Genomic DNA, 21,175 nt, shown 5'->3' on the forward strand with positions numbered 1-21,175 from the left:
AGGGTTTTCCGTTGAAAAACGGAAAACCCTAATAATAATAATAGGGTTTATCACAAAACTCATATACATAGTGTATGTAAGAGTTACCTCCCTTTAATTGCTTTATGTAAATATATAATATGTTTATGAATTATGATATCGCTATGATATTATGTGATAATTCAAATCTAGATGGAAATTAAGTTAATTATCATAGCATGAGGATTATTGTTTTATATTTGCAGGGCTCTCTATCATTTAATTTCACTGTCACTGTGTCCACAATAAATTAATATTCGAACCCTCAACAGGCGTTATTTATTATAAGTAAAACCTGTAACACCACATATAACTCAATTTGTCTATCATAAACTGATGATTTTACGCATACATTATGATGTAACTTGACTACACGAGCTCGAGAAATTTAACGACAAATAGAACCATGAAAATAATAACTTGACCAAATCAGGTCTGGATGCCGTATGGTATAAGCTCCCCCTGACTTTGTCTCCGTGAGCTAAAAATTAATAAGGGACTAGGTTCTTAATGTCTTTTTTTCTACAGGCAATATAGTGATATTCAGACAATAGTGTATGTTATATGCAGACTGTGTAAATAACGATAGACTTTCTTTAAACTTATCGTGCGGAAATGAAAGTGTAATTACACACAGAGGGATGTAGAAATTTATTATCATGATTGACCTTTTAACAACCTCAAAATAAATGGAGGTCTTCTTAATGTGCAACGATTAACTGTGAGATGATATATCACAGTAAAATTATGCTACCGTTCGATTCACGAAAACTTCACACTATACCACGGTTAAGCATTCTTGATCCAAAAAAATGTTTTTCGCCCCATTTGGTTTTAAAATCATATTTCAAATATGGCTTTCTTAGTTGAAAAACATGGTGCATACATCTAATTTTGCTCCCTGATGCAGTGTATCACATTTATCCCTAATAAGGTAGCATTTTGGGTTTTGTGAACGGAAGAAAGAAGTTCCCATATCTAGTGTCTATACATGCAAGCACTGTTTTGAACAGATATTTCATACAAATTGAGGAACACAAGCATATATGGCAACTCGCATTAAACGGCAACTTGCATAAAATGGCATCACTCATGCACTGCATTTGTCTTCTGGTCACAAGATATTAATGTGCAAAATTAAAGTTAAAAGGTCTGTAATCTCACCCCATTAATTAAAAATTTTGCTTTCAATTGGAAAATTCATTACATCTCATTTGAGACAATATATTACTGAACTGTTGAGAGTGCAGAAATCACAAGATATATGACACATCAAGAGTATCACAATAAGTATTGTATCATATTTTCTGTATCAAGGTACATATCTTATCGTAAGACGAGTGTATCATTGAAATTTAGGGTCTTCTCTATGCCATAGGGTGTTAAGATATTAAAGTTCATGCAGAAATTTTTAAGATATCATCAAGACACAATTGTTTTACACACATACAGAATGAAAGACAGATGGACAGACTCAAATTAATGTTCCCCACTTTTAGGGAAAGCCGGAGATAACAAGACACAGCAAGTTTAAACAAAACCGGACAGCTTTGCTAACAAAAACTAATTACCATTGTTAAACATGCTTCAAAAATTCAAATTTCACTCTAAAACATGACTTGTATAGCTATGATATTAAATTTATTGAAAACAGATGGACAGAAAAAAAGTCAGCCTGAGAATAAAAGCTTTATTTCCCAGCTTGAGAGTTTGTATATTTGTATATATATATATCAACTTTAACATCAAATCTGCCTTAAAGTTTTAAACATCTTGCTATAAACTATCATTCATTAATAAAATTAATCAAATTATTTCAGCTTGGAATTTGAACATTTTTGCAAATCTCTATGTACAGAGCTCATCTAAAATCCTTAACATCCAATCATCAAATATCAACCTAAGGGTTAATGCATATGCAATGAATTAATTAGCCTCTAACAAATCAGAGACAATAAAATAGACACAATGCAATTAGAAATAAAAATTTCCACACCCAAAATAGCATATAAATGTCAACAGATATGTACATGTAGTTTACTTCCACAATGGAGCCCTTTCCCCAAAGAATGTAAGTGAATATTAATGTTCTAACATGTTCCAAAATTGTAATATTCCTTAGAATTTGCATATGATTTTTGTTGATTTTAATTCTTTGGAAAAACAAATAGGTAGACAAAGTGTTTTGAAATCTATCTAATTTATGACATCTGGGTGACAGGATGCTGATTTGTTCTTTCAAATGTTATTCTCTCAGAAAGACATAATTTCTAACTGTCATGAGAAACAAATCTGTCATATCAATTACTTGTCAGGGATAGTATAATTGAGTGTAATTGGCACACATTTTCATGAAATTGGATGTAATGTGTAATGTTTAAAACAAGAGGCCCAGGGGCCACATCGCTCACCTGAGCAACAATTGCCTTAATTCTGATTAAATTAGCATTACAGTATCAAATTATCTTGACAACTGAGTACAGTAGATCTTGCTAAAAAAAATTGAAAATCTGCCAATTTTTCTCCACCTTTTTCTTTTTTGGTAAATACCAAGCCACTTTTGTTGTTGTACCTGTAAGAAGATTTTTCTCTATTCCTATATACCCCCCCCCCCCCAATTTCATGGCCCCACTTTTCTCCAGGGAATCATGGTTTCATCAAACTTAAATCTGCATAACCTGTGCTTTCACTTTAAGTACTGAGTTTTGGACCAAAAACTTTCCCAGAATATTTTTAAAGATTTTCTATATTTATTCCTATGTAAAAATTCAAACCGCCATCACAGCCCTGCCCTATCACTAAGGACAGTGATTTTGCAAACTTGAACTTACACTACCCGAGGATGCCTCTTCTGGCCAAATAGTCTTTAAAAAGAAGACTTTTAAAGATTTTCTCTATATATAAAAATTTATCCCCCACTGTGGCCCCGCCCTACCCCCAGGGATCATGATTTGAACAAACTTGAATCTACATTATTTGAGGATAGTTACACGCCAAATAGTTTTAAAAAGATATTTCTTTTAAAGATTTTCTCTATATAATCCTGTAAAAAAAATTATCCCCTAACTGTGGCCCTACCCTAACCCCGGGGACCATGATTTGATCAAATTTAAATCTACACTATCTGAGGATGCTTCCACTCAAATTTGAGCTTTCCTGGCCTAATAGTTCTTGAGAAGAAGATTTTTAAAGATTTTCTCTATATATTCCTATGTAAAACTTGATCCCCCCAATTGTGGCCCCACTTTACCCCCAGGGACCATGATTTGAACAAACTTGAATCTACACTACCAGAGGATGCTTCCACTTTAATTTGAGCTTTTCTGGCCTGATAGTTTTTGAGAAGAAGATTTTTAAAGATTTTCTCTATATATTCCTATGTAAAACTTGATCTCCCTCTTGTGGCCCCTCCCTACCCCTGGGGACCATGATTTGAACAAACTTGAATCTACACTACCTGAGGATGCCTCCTCACAATTTTAACAATTCAGAATCTACATTATTTGGGGATGCTTGCATAGTAATCTTACAAATTGTAGCAATGTAGTTCAAAATTCAGATGTATCTCGCATTATTTATACACAGGCAAAAATTGTAAAATTTTGGTGTAAAGAGACCTGCCGATAAGTTTCAGTTTCCTGGCTGATTGGTTTTTGAGAAAAAGATTTTTCAAAATTTCACAAAAATTTTCAATAATTTCTTATTATCTCCCCTTGTAAAAGAGTGTGATCCTTAATTTTCACAACACTGAATCCCCTTTGCCAAGGTTGGTTAAAATTGGCCCAGAGGTTCTTGAGAAGCTGTTGAAAATGTGAAAAGTTTACAGACGAACAGACCGACGATAGACAAAATCTGATCAGAAAAGCTCACTTGAGCTGTCTGCTCAGGTGATCTTTAAACTACAGATGGAAACATAACAACAACAAAATATTATCATAACATATTTGGTCATAAATATACGTTGATAAAAATTGGAATATAAAGTTTTATGTACTGTGTTTAACCATCTTCAACTTCATGGAGTTGGCGAATGTGTGGTTCCTCTTTTCAAACACTCAAGTTCTGATGTTCATCATTAGCATCTGTAACTGTTGATTTTTAGATGGGGTCATGTGACCCTGTCTATTGGTTTACTGTCAGCCAAAGTCTCAAACCAGAAGGCTCAGTAGAACACCTTAATTAAGTAAGAAAATAGTGCAGAAAGTTTTCCTGCATTTCAGTAAATATGTACTATAAAAACACGCATTAAATCTTTTTAGGTCCTCTGCATATAAACAAAATTCTATTTAGAAAATAAAACAAGAGGCCAATGGGGCCACATCGCTCACCTGAGCAACAATGGGCGTTCAAAAGATATTTTGCCATATGGCCCTCGGTAGAATAACAAAAAAATAACTAGAGCAGAGCTTGTGGCAAAGCCACAAGTAGGTCTTCCGTTGTTGCTGCAAGATGAAAATTTATATGATTTAGGGTCAAACGATTTTAATGACTAATGACTAAAATTTCACTTCTGCTTTTGTTATAAAAACGTGTTGTGATTGAAAGCCTGTATAAAGACAGGAAGAAAATCTATTAGAAAAACTATTTGTCGAACACAGTTTGTGTAATTGTTTTGAAAACTCTTTAAGGCCCTGTCACACCAGGTTGCGTTCCCAGGGCGTGTTCACGGCGTTGTAAAATTCATGGAATCGCCGTAGGATCGCAAGGAAAATTCAGAAAAAATATACAATCTTATCTAAAAATTTTACAAGTGAAAATATCACGGCATTCTGATGGTGACTGAGGCGTTCTTACAGAGTTCCTAACTATGTTCACAAAGTTCTACTTGGCGAATGACTGCCCTCTCGCTGGGTACATGTATCTGCCAAGCGCTCATGACGTGCTAGGAGTTTTTACCGTGCGTCCACAGCGTGCTCTGCGCGCTGACTGCGTGCACATGCGCTGTTGAGGACTTTATGGCATTGTCATGGCGACCTTACTCAACTTCTACACCGTATTTATCGGAACACAGAGCCACGGCGCATACTTTGTGGATGTTCAAATTGCGTGCTGTCGCATGGCGTTCTAAAATGTTTTAGGCTAGGATATCCCACCGTGGCGAACGAAGATGCCGTTGCGTTGTTACGGCGCTGTAGAAGACCCTAGTTCGTTTATCATGGCATTTTAAATTATTCAATTACGCAGTGGGATCGCCGTGAGGACGCAGCTCCAGTGTGCCAGGGGTTTAAACAATGAGAAGTTTAATGGCGAGTTAGTCTCGTAGTCAGAAATTTTTTAAAAATAGCATTAAAAATCTTGGTTTTAATCATCTTGAGTTGGCTGTGTGATTGAAAATTACGTTGTTGAATTCACTGTTATCTTTAATAATTATCATTTTCACTCATCTGTCAACACTTAAATACATAATAATAACAACAGTTATAAAATTTTTTACATTGTCTTGAATCAATTAAAAGTTTTACCGTTCCGTTTTTATAAACACATCGTCACATTGTTCTATGTATCACTAGTAGGAAGATAACATTGCGCAGTAAAATTGAAACCAAGTTTGAATGGAAGAAAATATTGCAGTAGGTCCGGGGGATGTTTTTTTTAATTTAATTAATTTATTTGTAAAGAGTTGTTAGTGGAAAGTATAAATCAGAAATATTTAATGGTCAAATTCAATCTTAAAATACGTAATCGGCAATTATCAATACTACTGCTTATACAATAGGCTGACACCGGTTGTGTTAATAATCTTGCCCTAAGGCTGAGATCTTTACGGCAATTTCACTCCCTGTGTATATAAAGAGTACCGTTATAAGAGTGATTATAGTTCATTGATTAATTATTGTCCAATTCTTTGATTATTGTTAGATAACGTAAACGTATGTATGTCGTATATCGTCATTATCAAGTCGTACAAATGATCGATCTATTTCTAACAGTGTCTATGTAAAACAATAGCGTGTAACTGCATTACTGGATACAAAGTAAACAAGTTTCATCAAATCATAGTAATTGCTAAGCTTTCTGCACTTGAGATCCCCCTTTGAAGTCCGACACGAGACAGGTGCATGCCTATGACACCGGAAATTGTTAAACAAACATTGACCACGCGCCGAGTCAACAGGTGGCTGGTTACGTAATGGCGAATACACTGGCGATAGTCAGAGTTGATTCTTATTTTAATGCTTGGGAATAAAATATTTCTGACAAAGTAAGTTTAGTTTTGCATAACACGCAATATCGGGAATTGTTTAAAATGCAAGCGACTTTGTAGAAATCATAGGATTTTGTTAAAATTTTGGCTAAGAATGGACAATTCGACGAGTCGTCCGCATCGACGAGTTGTCGGGAAAATACGGTAGTTAGCGGCGATCGGATTTATTTTTACCAATTAATTTTGCATGAATCGCAAATGAAGAAAATTGTGTCAGATAAGTCGGTCTTAAAATTCAAAATGGCGACCGTGACAAATCTTTTTATTGTCTAGGTTCTTGGAATCTTATTGTAAAAAAATATTTCTAACATCAGGTGCCTGTGTTTGTTATCGGTATACAAATGTTCACTTTGTAAATTCAGCAGTTTTAGAGTTTTAAGGGTTTTCTAAAACTTTTATTACGGATACCGTCCGACTTGTGGATTTTCCCTTGGATCCCAAAATTGAATAAATCTAATAATTAAAATTATCTACTTTGATATAGTTGTTCGATTTTCCCGGTGAATAGCAATTTTTAAAATTTTTCCTCAGGGTCTTATTTTACATAATATACCGTTGTGTCAAATTTCTACAATTATGAAGGCCGGGATTGAGTAAAATTTAAACATCAAGTATCAGACAATTGCAAAAAAGCCGAATTAACATAGATTGTAACAACTCATTCAAACTCATAAATTTTGGAAGCATATTCGAGGAAATTCAGTACAATTACAAATTCAAACTTTCAAGACCCCGTCTTTCAGTACTCTCAGTGCTTTGATTCATTATGTATTTGGCCATGTTTTTCTGACTGGCAAAAATGTAACATTCATCTTTTCCCCCAGAGTCTTAAGTTTTTGATCTCACACTAATCACTGACAAGTGCCTCGATTTTGTGCATAAGATCAAATTCTATTTTACTTAGATTGTTCAACTTTACAAAGCAGAAACTGCATATGTAAGAGGACAAACTGTCATTTTGTTTCTGAATATAACCTAATACTTCAATCAACTGCTGCAACACATTAAAAGTTGTAGAAAAAATTGTTCTTTTTGATTTTTTATCTAAAGTTAGGCAGCATACCTTACACACGTCAATTTTTGTGGGCGTCGCCATTGCTGTTATTTGTCATGGAATATGATTTGTTTATATTGGAAATACTAAATAACACAAAAGAAAAAGAAGAAGTGTAAATTCACAAGCGAAGAAAAATATTTAAATTGTATTTTTCTTTCCTAGCTTACTCATATATCCGTGAAATACATTTAACATGTCTATTTGTGTTAATTGTTTTTAATTTTATGTAGTATTTCACTTTGATATATTCTTGTTCTTCAAGAAATAACTTGATTGCAGATTTTAGTTACACCTTTTGCAAGCAACTATGCTCGCATCCAATCAAATTCGTTTTCTTGAATTCTAAAAAATAGTCTAAATTGGCCTAGGGTTGTAGAGGAGCGAAGTAGATTGTAAACCCTTGGCTAGCAAAGATGTTCCATCTACTCAAATCTTACTTTAATAAAATAGCCAGGAACAACAGTCCATTTCTATTAATTATCGGAAAAAACAAGATATCTGTGAGCAAATGCTCACTAGGATACCCCCGCTCTGATGTGAATATGCAAAATAAGCAAAGTCGACATTTAACAGAAAAGCTGGCATCCAATTGGTACAGAAATATATCCCACAATATGGCATGCCTTAACAAATAGTGTGTTAAAATTTCAAGCATCTGCGATAAATAGCTGCTGAGAAATCTTTGAGGAAAATTTGTTTGAAAATTTTGGCTAAAATAAACAAAGTACACTGTACTCATTTAACAGGAAGATGACATCCGATTGGTACAAAAATATATCCCACGATATGGCATGCCTTAACAAACACTGTGTAAAAATTTCAAGCATCTCCGATAAATAGCTGCTGAGAAATCTTTGACAAAAATTTGTTTGAAAATTTTGGCAAAAAATAAACAAAGTCGTCATTTAACAGGAAGTTGTCGTCCGATTGATACAAAAATATATCCCACAATATGGCATGCCAAAACAAATGGTGTGTTAAAATTTCAAGCATCTGCGATAAATAATTGCTGAGAATTCTTTGACGAAAATTTGTTTGAAAATTTTGGCTAAAAATAAACAAAGTCGTCATTTAACAGGAAGTTGACACCCGATTGGTACAGAAATATATCCCACAATATGGCATGTCTATACAAATATTGTGTAAAAATTTCAAGCATCTGCGATAAATAGTTGCTGAGAAATCTTTGACGAAAATTTGTTAGAAAATTTTGGTTAAAAAATAAGCAAAGTCGTCATTTAACAGGAAGTTGACGTCTGATTGGTACAAAAATACATCCCACGATAAAGCATGCCTATACAAACACTGTGTAAAAATTTCAAGCATCTGCGAGAAACAGTTGCTGAGAATTCTTTGACGGAAATTTGTTTGAAAATTTTAGCAAAAATAAAAAAAAATTCGTCATTTAACAGGAAGTTGACGTCTGATTGGTACAAAAATACATCCCACGATAAAGCATGCCTATACAAACACTGTGTAAAAATTTCAAGCATCTGCGAGAAACAGTTGCTGAGAATTCTTTGACGGAAATTTGTTTGAAAAGTTTTGCTAAAAATAAACAAAGTCGTCTTTTAACAGGAAGTTGACGTATGATTGGTAAAAAAATATATCCCATGATATGGCATGCATATACAAATACTGTGTAAAAATTTCAAGCATCTGCGATAAACAGTTGCTGAGAAATCTTTGACGAAAATTTGTTTGAAAATTTTGGTTAAAAAATAAGCAAATTCATCATTTAACAGGAAGTTGACGTCCGATTGGTACAAAAATATATCCCACGATATGGCATGCCTTAACAAACACTGTGTTAAAATTTCAAGCATCTGCAATAAGTAGTTGCTGAGATAAATGCGACAGAAATTTTTGTTACGGACGGACAGACAGACAGACGGACGGACGGACGGACGGACGGACAGACAGACACACAAGGGTAAAACAGTATACCCCCTCTCCTTCGGAGCGGGGGTATAATTACCATGAAATATATAATTAAAGGTGAATGAGAAACAAATGTTATCTTAACTTCAATATTTCCCTGTTGATAATGGCAGATGTGAGGGACTGCAGCACATGTCAGAGTCAGCGTTTGTGAGTCACAATGTCAGCTATGAGTGGACTAATGTCCCCTGATATTGGGAGGATGGATGATTGATTGACATATTTAAAATATTACAAGCTTAAACTTTTGAATTAATGTCAATATTTCAGTTCTTTGACTATATTAAAATCTACTATCCACTTGGAATAGCAGACTAATATGATGTGAAAATGTGAATGAAAAACCAAAATTTATCTTAACATCTTAAAATTTTAAAAATATTCATATTATTAATGACAGATGTGAGGGACTGGAGCAGATATCAGAGGCAGTCTTTGTGGGAATGTGTGATATAGTGGGGACCTCACAACGGGTGACTATCAGGAGGGAGATGGAGAACATTAGGGATATGGTGAATAGACAAGCGACACTTAATAATGGGACCGTGGTGATGGTGAGTGGAAGTAGAAGAGAAGGTTTCAGACTGAAGGGATCAGATCTGGACGTTATGTACTGGCGAAAGAACCACCGAGTGATCATGGACATGTCTCAGTCTGAGTCTTACAACACAGCCAATACAACCTTAATTCTCTCCGTCAGTACTGAGAGTCCACCAGGATTCACTCTACTTCAGTTACTGACTCCAACAACAATCAGACAAGTCCATTCAGCATGTGTCAGAATGAATGACAGAGTCTATATATCTAGTTCTATACAAAGACAGTTAACTTGTTCTATAGTAATTCCTAATTCTACTGTACATGGACCCTGTGGTAGTGGTGAAGTGGGAGGGATGGAATATGACACTGCCTTCTGTTTTGTCAGTGACTTTTGGCCTGCATCTGCCTCCTCATGGAAAGACAGATGTCATTCATGGCCTGATCCTGAAGTTGTCAGTGATATTGTCAGAAATGGATGCCACTTTGTAGCAATAGGACACCCATTAGGACCTCAAGAACATGAAGAATGGAGAGTTTCTTTCTCTCAGGCAGAATACAAACTTGTTTCATCAATGAACCACTGTCAGTTTTTGACTTATGGATTGTTAAAACTCTTCTTAAAAGATGTAATGAATCAACAATCAGAGGAAACCAATAAACTGTTGTGTTCCTATCACATGAAGACAACAGTTTTCTGGGCGATTCAACAAAACACACTACCTCACTGGTGTCCACAAAATCTGCTGGCCGGTTTCTGGGTTTGCTTTAAACTCCTCCTTAGATGGGTGTATGAGGGAGTTTGTCCAAACTTTTTCATCCCACAAAACAACCTGTTTCTGACAAAGGTCCATGGCTCAGCACAAAACAGATTGTTCCTACAGTTACATGAATTGTACAAGAAAGGTCTGGCCTGTCTGTTACAGTTTTCCTCTATCAGGTCCTATATCATTAAGGTCCTGTACAATCCTAGACTTTCTATTTGTACAGATGAAAGTACAATAAAGTGTGAATTTTGCCATGATTTACAACTTATCAGGGAGACCTCTCATGTCCACAAAATTCAAAACGACCTATGTGGCCTTACCAAATTCATACACACAATGGAACAGTTTATAGAGACACCCCTGACACAATATCAGGTTGTTGCGTTACAGAGACTTACAGCTTCCTTATTTCAGAATACTGCATTTAAATTACACAGCATGTACTCTAACACAGGTTCCAATAAACAGATGTACATTACAGACAAAATGTCTTGTCACATGCTGAAATTAGCAGCCAAGTTTGGATGTGTATCTGACATGTTGTATATTGCCATGTATTATTACAAGACATTCAGATACATGGAAGCTTTACCTGTTATAGAGATGACAAAAGTCAAGTTAGCACAGCCATATCTGATGTATAGGGAACATGTAGACAGAGAGAGGTATACTGAGGCTGTAGGGGGACAGTCCTGGTCTACAAAGATCAGACAGGCTGTAGCAACAGATATCGAACTGAACAATGAAATCTGTTATATCAGTGAACTAATACCAGAACAACAGTCTGCTCTACAGAACAGCCATTATACATTATTAAATATCCCAGTGTTTGTAATGTTACACTTCCTAGAGTTCTTGTGTTACAGACACATTGATACAACATTATCACACGCAGCTCTAGATGAGCTACAGGTCCTAGTCCACCATGATCAGGGACTGTATGTACATGATATATACAAAGACATCTCCTGGGAGATCCTGGGGATCTGTCAACAGATCACAGGGAACCTCCAGGCTGCTCTATACTCATACCAACAGTCACTGATCACACAGGATCCATGGCACGAAATACAAACTGCTACACACAAGAGAATACGTGATATAGTAGGAACAACTTCACACCAGTAAATATTACCCATTCTGTCTCAATATATTTGATTAGAAGAATTGACATGAATTTGGAATGCATTAAGTAATGAATAGCAACATTAGTCAATAATAATAGGTTGAAATAAATATTGAATGATTTCAAATTGTCTTTAGTTTACATGGATACAATATATGATACAGCAAAAATTGTGCCACAACTATGACTAAGCTCATAGGAACCAGAATGGGGCACATTTAGACTGATAGTCAGTCAGGGGCAAATATTGAAAAATGATGATTTCTAATCATAAAACTTATTTTAAGTAATGACCTTTTTTCATCATTTTTTTTAACAATGATGAAAAAAGGTCATACTATTTGGAATTTTGTTTAAAATATTGAGCGACCTCTGAAATTAAAATAGCTATTTCATCATTTTTTAATAAATTGGTAAGTTTTGGTGCACTTAATCATTCTGTTTGATTTATGCGGCTCACTTATTCATTTTGGTTTCAACTGTGGGCCAAGATGTTTCTCTACACAAGGAACTATTGCAGGATTGTGTAAGTACTATATCTCATTATAACTGCAGTTAATGAGTTGGAAGAATTAACTTGGGCATGGAATTATGATAAAACAATTCATATTTACAATAATAATAAAGATATGTACATTATGTAATTAGTAGGAATGACAATAATCAGTTATTTTTCAACATGATGGATTTCAGTCACACCCCTGACTGACAGACAGACCACAGATAGATGGACAGAAAGGAGATATTCAATCAGTCATATTGTCAATTAATCTGATTCATTGGACTAAAATGTGGAGTTATTAAATTTATGGTGGCTTAATTTCCTTGGCCCCCCTCACCCACTGAACTGTATATCACATTATTTGTTAACAATAGCATACAAGTAAATAAAAAAAATTACATCTTCCCTTGCCAAAAATTTCCTTGCCACTCCGCTACCCACAGAACACTTACTGTTGAATCATTAGATTTCGTGGTGGCTCAATTTTCATGGAATCCGTGGGTACCTCTAATGGACGAAATAACATCCTCCACGAATTGATAAATTAGGGTAATAAAGTCATATTTCCTTTTGTAGATATATAAGAATACACGAAATTACGTCCCCACAAACCTGTAAAATCTAAGCCATCCACGAAATTTGGCCCCCACGAAATTTAATGATTCCACAGTATGCAGGGGAGTAGAGTAGACCAAAAATTCTTGGATAGGGAAGATGACAAAATTGTGTCCTAATGAACCTTTGAAAACTTAAAACAATTTTATGAAAATTGGCCACAAACAAATTTTAATGATTCCACATTCCACTCTCCAAGTAATTTTCTGCATCACATTTGCAATAACAGAATGTTTGATCATGGTAAGAGCACTATGAATTTTAGATGACCTATATTATGGGACAATACAAGGAACATAAGCTATAATTAGCACCTGTAGGTGGTCAGTGATGAGAGGGAGGCTGGATTTCCTGTCTCCTGTCTGTGTGTACTGTTGTATGTCTTCTAGGGTCAGGTCAAACAGGCCACACACCTGTAATATAAGATCATAGTGAATACCCAGGTAACAAATCTATATACATGTACATCATGCACATACAAATAGTCATGTTTTACAGAACAATTAAGTGACAACTTTATCTAAAGACTAAAGGTTATAGGGAAAATCTCATCAATTACGTTTGAATTAATTTAAAGACCCAATTGAAATTTGCTCTGGCATGTGACCCTGTCACTTTAATGGATAAAAAATATGAAATTTGTGGGGGGTTTTTCAATAGAAAATATGCATAAAATGAAATGAAATACATCAAACAATACTCATTTACTTATCATATGACAATGTTCATTGCCAAAATCTTACTACTCAGTAGTTGAAAGAAAACTTAGTATAACAATCAGAAAGTAACTCCCAATAAAAACACAACTTACAAACTATGTATTCATATTACTGTGGAAAACTGGCATGACTACAGTCACATTAACACGCTTATCAAAATATAACTCACTTGGCAAAAGAATTTTGCATTTTTTAAAAGTTACATAAATTGAAGTAAGGTACTTCAGGATAAAATACATTTACCAGCTGAAGGAGAAAATAGAACAAAATTGGGCTCGTCTTTTTTTTCAGTATGATTAAACTTTGTTTTTATGTATTAATTTCTGTCATAAATAACCAGTTCCATCTCTACCGGTTTTTATTTTGTAGCTCCTCATCTTTAATTTGTTTATGTTCAGCCATTAATTTATAGCCAATAAATTTCATAACGCTAAGGCCAGTCCTAACCCATCATTTGGTTCAAATGCTAACGCCACCTATCAGGGGTTTCCTCAACCAATCAAAATCACCAATTAATTATTTCAAAAAATAACAAACTCAGTTATCCAATCAACTTTACCCTTAAGTTTGTTGTATTGAATTATCGTCACTTTTGAAATTACAACAAAGCTGCGTCGTACAATTTTATTTTCTACAAAGTGTGTTTTTGTTGCATTTGTAATTATAATAACTGCATTGTTGTGACTTATATTTGTGTGTCTGTGTTATTTAATTTGTGTGTGATGTTATATTACAGTTTACTGGATTTTTATGCTATCTGTGTCATATCTATGACTAATGTGTATGCTCAATAAATCATGGTCATTTGCCAAAACTAGTCTCCTGTTTCTTTGTTGATGAGAGAGAGAGAGAGAAAAATCAAAGTACATGCACATTGATTTTTTTGTCCATTAACTGGAGAGAGAGAAAGAGATAGAGACATATCAAAGAACATGCAAAAACAGAAATTAATTTTGTTTGTATATTAACTAGGGGCTGTATTTCTCATCAACCTAGTTTGCCATTTATAGCCCCTTTCACAATTGGCACATAAACACCTGCGATTTATCTTTAAATATGATCTTTTATAATTGTGCATCGCTCTTGAGTACCCATGATGTTGTAAAACGTTCGAACTAATGTTCCTGCATTGCATTGCAATAATTTGGATCGCATTCGTTCGCGTCTGTAAAGGGTGCCTGTCCACTATTTTGAGGAGACTTGATGCGACCACAAAAACGCATGCAACAAATGCAGGACTTCTTGCAATGCATGCAATAGCTTGTGCAGAGCCAAAAAGTGTTGTAAAGTACTCAAGCGCCAATTGTGAAAAAAAACAAAAACATTTGATCACAGTGACAAACCGGTAGATTAATAACATTTGATCATTGGGACAAACATTGACATACATCATACCTCTGTGAATATTTCCTACATAAAACTACAACGAATAATAATGCTACTCTGTCTAACCTATCTGCCCATGGTGAATAGTTATTGAAACTAATTACGAGAAAAGATCTCGTTATTACGAGATAATTTTCTCGTTATTATGAGTTAATTTTCTCGTTATTACGAGAAAAGATCTCGTTATTACGAGTTAATTTTCTCGTTATTACGAGTTAATTTTCTCGTTATTACGAGAAAAGATCTCGTTATTACAAGTTAATTTTCTCATTATTACGAGTTAATTTTCTCGTTATTACGAGTTAATTTTCTCGTTATTACGAGAAAAGATCTATATAAAGTGGTGCATTTCTGAAAAGAATTTGACTGGCTCACCCTTTTAGTCTATCTTTTTCATTACAGGATCGTTGATTCAATTTTGATTGATATTTAAAAATAACAACGATCATTATTCATTAATTTCTACATATCAAAATGATTGGATTTGACATTTTATTTTATATGAACTTCATGTAATTTTACTATTCAACTTATATATATTATAATCCCACTCCGAAGTAAATACCAGGTAGTCCTATAGTCGTAAAAACACAATTCTATTAGTTACAGATAACTTTAATGACTATATAGTTTTAGTCATGGATATGGATACACAGGATTTACCCGAATTTGTGTTGTATATGTTCATACACAACCTTCATGTACATTGAAAATAATTGATTAAATATATTAACATTTTGGAGTCCGAAAACAAATTACACGTATCCTTTTTAATTATTGATATATAGTTCAATGAATTTATTAATCAATCTGCTTTGCTACTTCTTCTGAAATTTCTTTAAAACTGCTTAGTCCGATTTAATATCTATTTATGCGTACGCTTTTAAACGATGAATATGCTAAGTATGTGTATATTAATAGACATTGCAGTAGTTCTTACACTTTACATAAAAAGAATAGAATAATGAAACGCGCCATTTTAAATATATCTTTTCTCGTAATAACGAGATAATTAACTCGTAATAACGAGATCTTTTCTCGTAATTACGAGAAAATTATTTCGTAATAACGAGATAATTAACTTGTAATAACGAGATAATTAACTCGTAATAACGAGATAATTAACTCGTAATAACGAAATCTTTTCTCGTAATAATGAGATAATTAACTCGTAATAACGAGATAATTAACTCGTAATAACGAGATGATTAACTCGTAATAACAAGATAATTAACTCGTAATAACGAGATAATTAACTCGTAATTACGAGAGAAAAAATATTTTTTTAAGTGGCCCTATTCGTCTTTCGTATTTACCTGGGTTATCTCAAAGTGAAGTCAATTTTTACAGTCTACTAATCACACACGTCGTTTCCTCGTGGCAATTCAAACCTTTTTTTAACGAACAATTGCAAGTTCCCAGCCACCCAAATAAGTGCAGCGTAAATTACCATTATCTTATTTAATAACACAAGCCATATAATCGATATCAATGCATACAGTTGGGTATTGCCAGTGAAAACCATTTTGCAATATATTGCAATATCATACTCAGAATATTGCAATAAATGGCAAGTACATGAACTTTAATATTATTATAAATAAACTAATAAATGTGATCAAAATTAGGAGTTTCAATTACTTTGTAAAATTGTAATTAGCTTCTAATGTGTGTGTTGTAAGATATACATGTCTAGCACAACAGTTTATATTTAACAAGGGCACCGCTACGTGGAGCATCCCCTAGCGTGTGGGAGATGCATTATTTAGGAATAAACAGTCATGTATAGCAATGCAGCTGAGGAGACCAAAATGTTTTGTGGTAAGACAGGGCATACATTAAGCATATATGCCAATAACTTAGAAGATCAGAGTAAAAACAAAATTTGACACAAATATTCATCTCCTTAAAACTGGACTGTAGTTGGTTCCATTCTAAGTACGGTAATACAGGAAAAATTGCCCAAAATTCAATGTTATTCGGATTTAATATCTTGCCCGCTGTTGTTTCGTAATTATAATCAGTCATTTTGATAATGTTAATACTATTCAAACCAGAACGATAAATTTCTGTTTCCCTAGAAAAATTAATACAACTTTAAATCAAAAAAAAAAAAAAATCCAAATAAAATCAGGAAACGATTTATATTTAAGTAAATCTTTATATTACCCTAATGTTTTCTTTATTTTACGTCCATAAGAAAAAAAAAAAAAAAATTAATAGCCTGATCCTATTCTGTATTCACACACGCCTACCATATGCGAACATAGTTACTATCATTAAATTTACATCCTGACTTGTTAGTCTCATTCAAACAGACACTCCGCTGTCTCTGTAAATCTCTGCATGTTGGATATTTACGGAGACAGCCGAGGTCTGGTTGAACGAGACTAGTGCCTTGTCGAAGTCAAGGTGAGTTTCAAACACTTTATTTAGTTTATATTACAAAAAATTTAATCTTTTTTTATACATTCACATATATCGTAAAATACCGGTATTCGATTTTAATATCGTGATATAAATAAGCAAGGATAAACTGCAATATACCGATTTACCGGGAATTATTGCACACCCCTATCAATGCATGATCAAAGTTAACTTTTACTAAACAATTAATAAACCAAAAATCTATTTCATAATACATATTTAGTCATGTTAAATTACCAATGCACTGATTTATATCTAATGAATTTCATTTTTTATGTGAAAAAAAATCAAACAATTTAGCAATTTGTCTCCGGCTATATAAGGAGGTACTGATTTTTGTACATCATTCAAGGAGATGATCATCAGAAGATATATCGACGAGTGCACAACTCCGTGCAGCTCTTCTAGTACAGAGTTACCTCCTCACGCTCCTCAATGACTGTGCCAGTGATCGTAATATGAATGGATGACTGTCACAGTCTTATGCCGTAATATCGTCATGTTTGAATACAACGTTTTCATACTGCATACACAACGTTTAATTGTAACGCTTTATTTTATTTGTTTTTAAAGTGCATGTGCAATGTCTATTAATAAAACATTGTTTCAATATTCCGTCTTTTTTATTTCCACTCATACCGATTCTTAACTTATAGTGCATATAGGAATTCTTGTGTAATCATGTCAGGACTTAGTCTCGTTCAACCAGACGCACGTGTCTCCGTAAATCTCTAACGAGCAGAGATTTACGGAGAGAGACCAGTGTCTGGTTGAACGAGACTATTCAGGATTAAAACGCTAATGGAGTCAAGTATTTCAACTTCAGATATCTCCAACACTCGGATATCTCAAAGTTTTTCCATGGTTACTCGAATTTTGAGATATCGATATTTTCTTGTACATCAAAAGATCAACAACAATTGATAGCAATGACTAATAATGGCATATATCAAAAGATCAACAACAATTGATCCCTGGAACAAACATTGACATATCAATATATTCACCTGGTCCATCAGCCTGCTAAATACTTTCTCCTCCGCATCAGTCACCTGGACACACGGCAGAAAGGAATGGCAAATTATCTTCAGTATTCCTGAAAATAAAAAAACTCAGCTGATGGACTTGTCTATTGCAGGCAGGGTTTGTAGATAAACACTTGATAGAGAAACACAGAAGAATACAGTGACTGTATTTTTTAAAGGAGATTAAGATAAAAGTCTCAATGTCTGTCTCCAATTCTTTAAATACTACATTTTTAGGAATTCATTCAACATGTTCAATACGCTTTTTAGGAATTCATTCAAATCATATGCCAACACACCAGAACCTTAGGCCTATTATTTTTTTTATATAGTTTTACAGATCCGTCGGACCAATTTTTTGGGGAAATCTGGAAAAAAAATAAAATGTAATTTTTCTTCTTTTTACATTCCCACCTAATAAATTTTCTTGCTATCAAAAAAAAAAAAAATAGAGATAGCGATACCTAAAATCTAAACTCTGCAGTCATAGCAACATTTTTTCTGCATCATAAATATAGTAATTTATGCGGCATCATAAATATAGTAACTTATGGGTTTGGCCATAACATTCATTTCAACCAAAGCAAGCCATGGCAATTAAGTCCAAGAACTTGATCACACGTGTGGTTCACTACTTTACCATGAGGGCAATCAATAAAAATATTTGTCTAAAAATTTGACCAAAAGGATTTTCTCTTTCATTCACCTTAAAAATTACATACCAATTTGTTCTTGAATCACATCAAGTTCTTGAAAACATTCCTGAGATTTTTGATTAAGGAAAAGTAAAAGAGCATAAAACGCAAATGCATTGTAGCGGTCAACAACCCAGTTATGGAAGGTATAATAACCGAGTAACTTTAGAAGATGCGACCATAACCTATTCTTCACATACAGTTCCTGCCAACAAGCATTTGAACACATACCCGTGAAATCACTAACTCACTTTGAAACTTAAATCTGGGTAGGGAGGTGTCTAGATTGACATACAACTAAAGGAAACAATGAGTCTGGGTGGGGAGAGGTGTCTAGATTGACATACAACTAAATTAAATGTATATGATGAGTCTGGGTAGGGCCGTGTCTTGATTGATATACAACTAAAGGAAACAATGAGTCTGGGTGGGGGGAGGTGTCTAGATTGACATACAACTAAATTAAATTGGTATGATGAGTCTGGGTAGGGCTGTGTCTTGATTGATATACAACTAAAGGAAACAATGAGTCTGGGTGGGGAGAGGTGTCTAGATTGACATACAACTAAATTAAATGTATATGATGAGTCTGGGTAGGGCCGTGTCTTGATTGATATACAACTAAAGGAAACAATGAGTCTGGGTGGGGGGTGGTGGGGGGGTGGGGGGGGGGGGAGGTGTCTAGATTGACATACAACTAAATTAAATGTATATGATGAGTCTGGGTAGGGCCGTGTCTAGATTGATATACACTGTACAGCTAAAGGATACGATGAGTCTGGATAGGAAGGGGTGTCTGAGATGACATACAACCAAAGGATACAATGAGTCTGGGTAGGGCCATGTCCAGATTTTCCTGACACTTTGTGGAGTCCCACCCGACCACGGTCTCCAGGAAGCTGGACTGTGATTGTGACATGGTAACTGAAAAACAGACGTCAAATTAGCAGTCATATATAGACGATGTTACATGTCTTGTGTAATCCTGTAGACATTCGTCTCAGCTTGATAGATACAGTCAAACTTTTTTATCTCGAACTCGATGGGACTGTTTATAAAGAGATATCAGAGTAATCGAGATATTGAGGGTAAAATACTTAAAAATAAGTGGTTGGGACTTAAAATCACTTCGACATATCCACTGTATTCAAGATATCAGTGTTCGAGATATTGTAGTTCAACTGTATTTGTATCTTTGCCTTCACCAAATTATAGGACAGACAAAATCTACACCACATAGCGTATTGATGTACATTAACAGTAACTTACTTACTTTAACCTACTATTTATCATAAATCTAATAATTTTTTACCAGAAAGATGTATATAAAAAAAAATTAAATGCTACCTTTGATGAAGGCCCGTCAGATTCTATAGCACTGTGAGTTACACTCAGTTTGCTTTAGAAATATAAGAAAAATTACACATCGTTAATGTAAATACCAAGATTTTACTGCTTCAGTTTAAACAAATATGCCATGAAACACCTATAAACACCTACGAGTGACCTGCAGTTTAAGAGGACACGGAATAGGCGACTTCACTGTATCTCAGTTTTTAAGAGCAACAAGCAACCAAAGTTAGGGCAGACTTTCGAGAATTAATCATGAAGGCCTGACGCAATATTCAGTGAAGGCAACAGTCAAAATATCAAGTTGATCAAGACAAATCTCCACATGGTTTAAATGTAGAAAAAATACTAAAGAAGAAAATACAAATAGGCTAATAGGATGTGTTTCTTTTTTACTTGGATTCTTTACAATTATATTATTATGGATAAGGATTGAAATAACAAATTTTACATCTATCAACATTGTACAATGATGTAATCTAATTTAGGTCGGGTTAGGCTATATAGCTTTACTCGATTAACATGATTAAACATAAACGATCAGATACGAACTATCAAGTTTTTATTTCTGTAAAAAGATTATAAAAATCAAAGAAGTACTAGTGGGAATAGATATAAAAAAAAAACCTGTTTGTATCTACACCTGAATAATCAGTTTCGCTTGAATTTGTCTGGTTGAAGTTGGCGCGCAGACATTTTCAGCTCTCTGGTCGTCTATGTTTACGTTTTCAACTTCCGGTATAATTCACTTTTTATAGAAGGGGTGTCAAGTCATCAATTGATATTTAATCCTACTGCAGAAATA

General features: G+C 34.2%; 1 protein-coding gene across 5 annotated transcripts in view; it reads right to left on the reverse strand.

The window, feature by feature from the left end:
- LOC105330065 (FIGNL1-interacting regulator of recombination and mitosis) overlaps positions 1-21,151 on the reverse strand; it is an 82,938-nt gene extending 61,787 nt beyond the window's left edge. For 3 of the 5 annotated variants that reach the window (XM_066077602.1, XM_066077601.1, XM_066077599.1), the window contains exons 1-5: positions 21,014-21,151; positions 19,844-19,944; positions 19,048-19,087; positions 18,308-18,396; positions 13,083-13,181 (exon numbers count right to left, since the gene is read on the reverse strand). In XM_066077602.1, the coding sequence (XP_065933674.1) occupies positions 13,083-13,181; positions 18,308-18,396; positions 19,048-19,087; positions 19,844-19,939 (324 nt within the window). In that variant the 5' untranslated portion in view covers positions 19,940-19,944; positions 21,014-21,151. Of the gene's footprint in view, positions 1-10,481; positions 10,612-13,082; positions 13,182-18,307; positions 18,397-19,047; positions 19,088-19,843; positions 19,945-20,367; positions 20,420-21,013 lie in introns of those variants that run through there. The other 2 variants (XM_066077600.1, XM_066077603.1) reach the window with 2 other exon arrangements.
- Positions 21,152-21,175: the final 24 nt, after the last annotated feature.

The sequence above is a fragment of the Magallana gigas genome, chromosome 2 (genome assembly GCF_963853765.1).
Source record: "Magallana gigas chromosome 2, xbMagGiga1.1, whole genome shotgun sequence".
In the NCBI taxonomy this organism is placed as follows: Eukaryota; Metazoa; Mollusca; class Bivalvia; order Ostreida; family Ostreidae; genus Magallana; species Magallana gigas.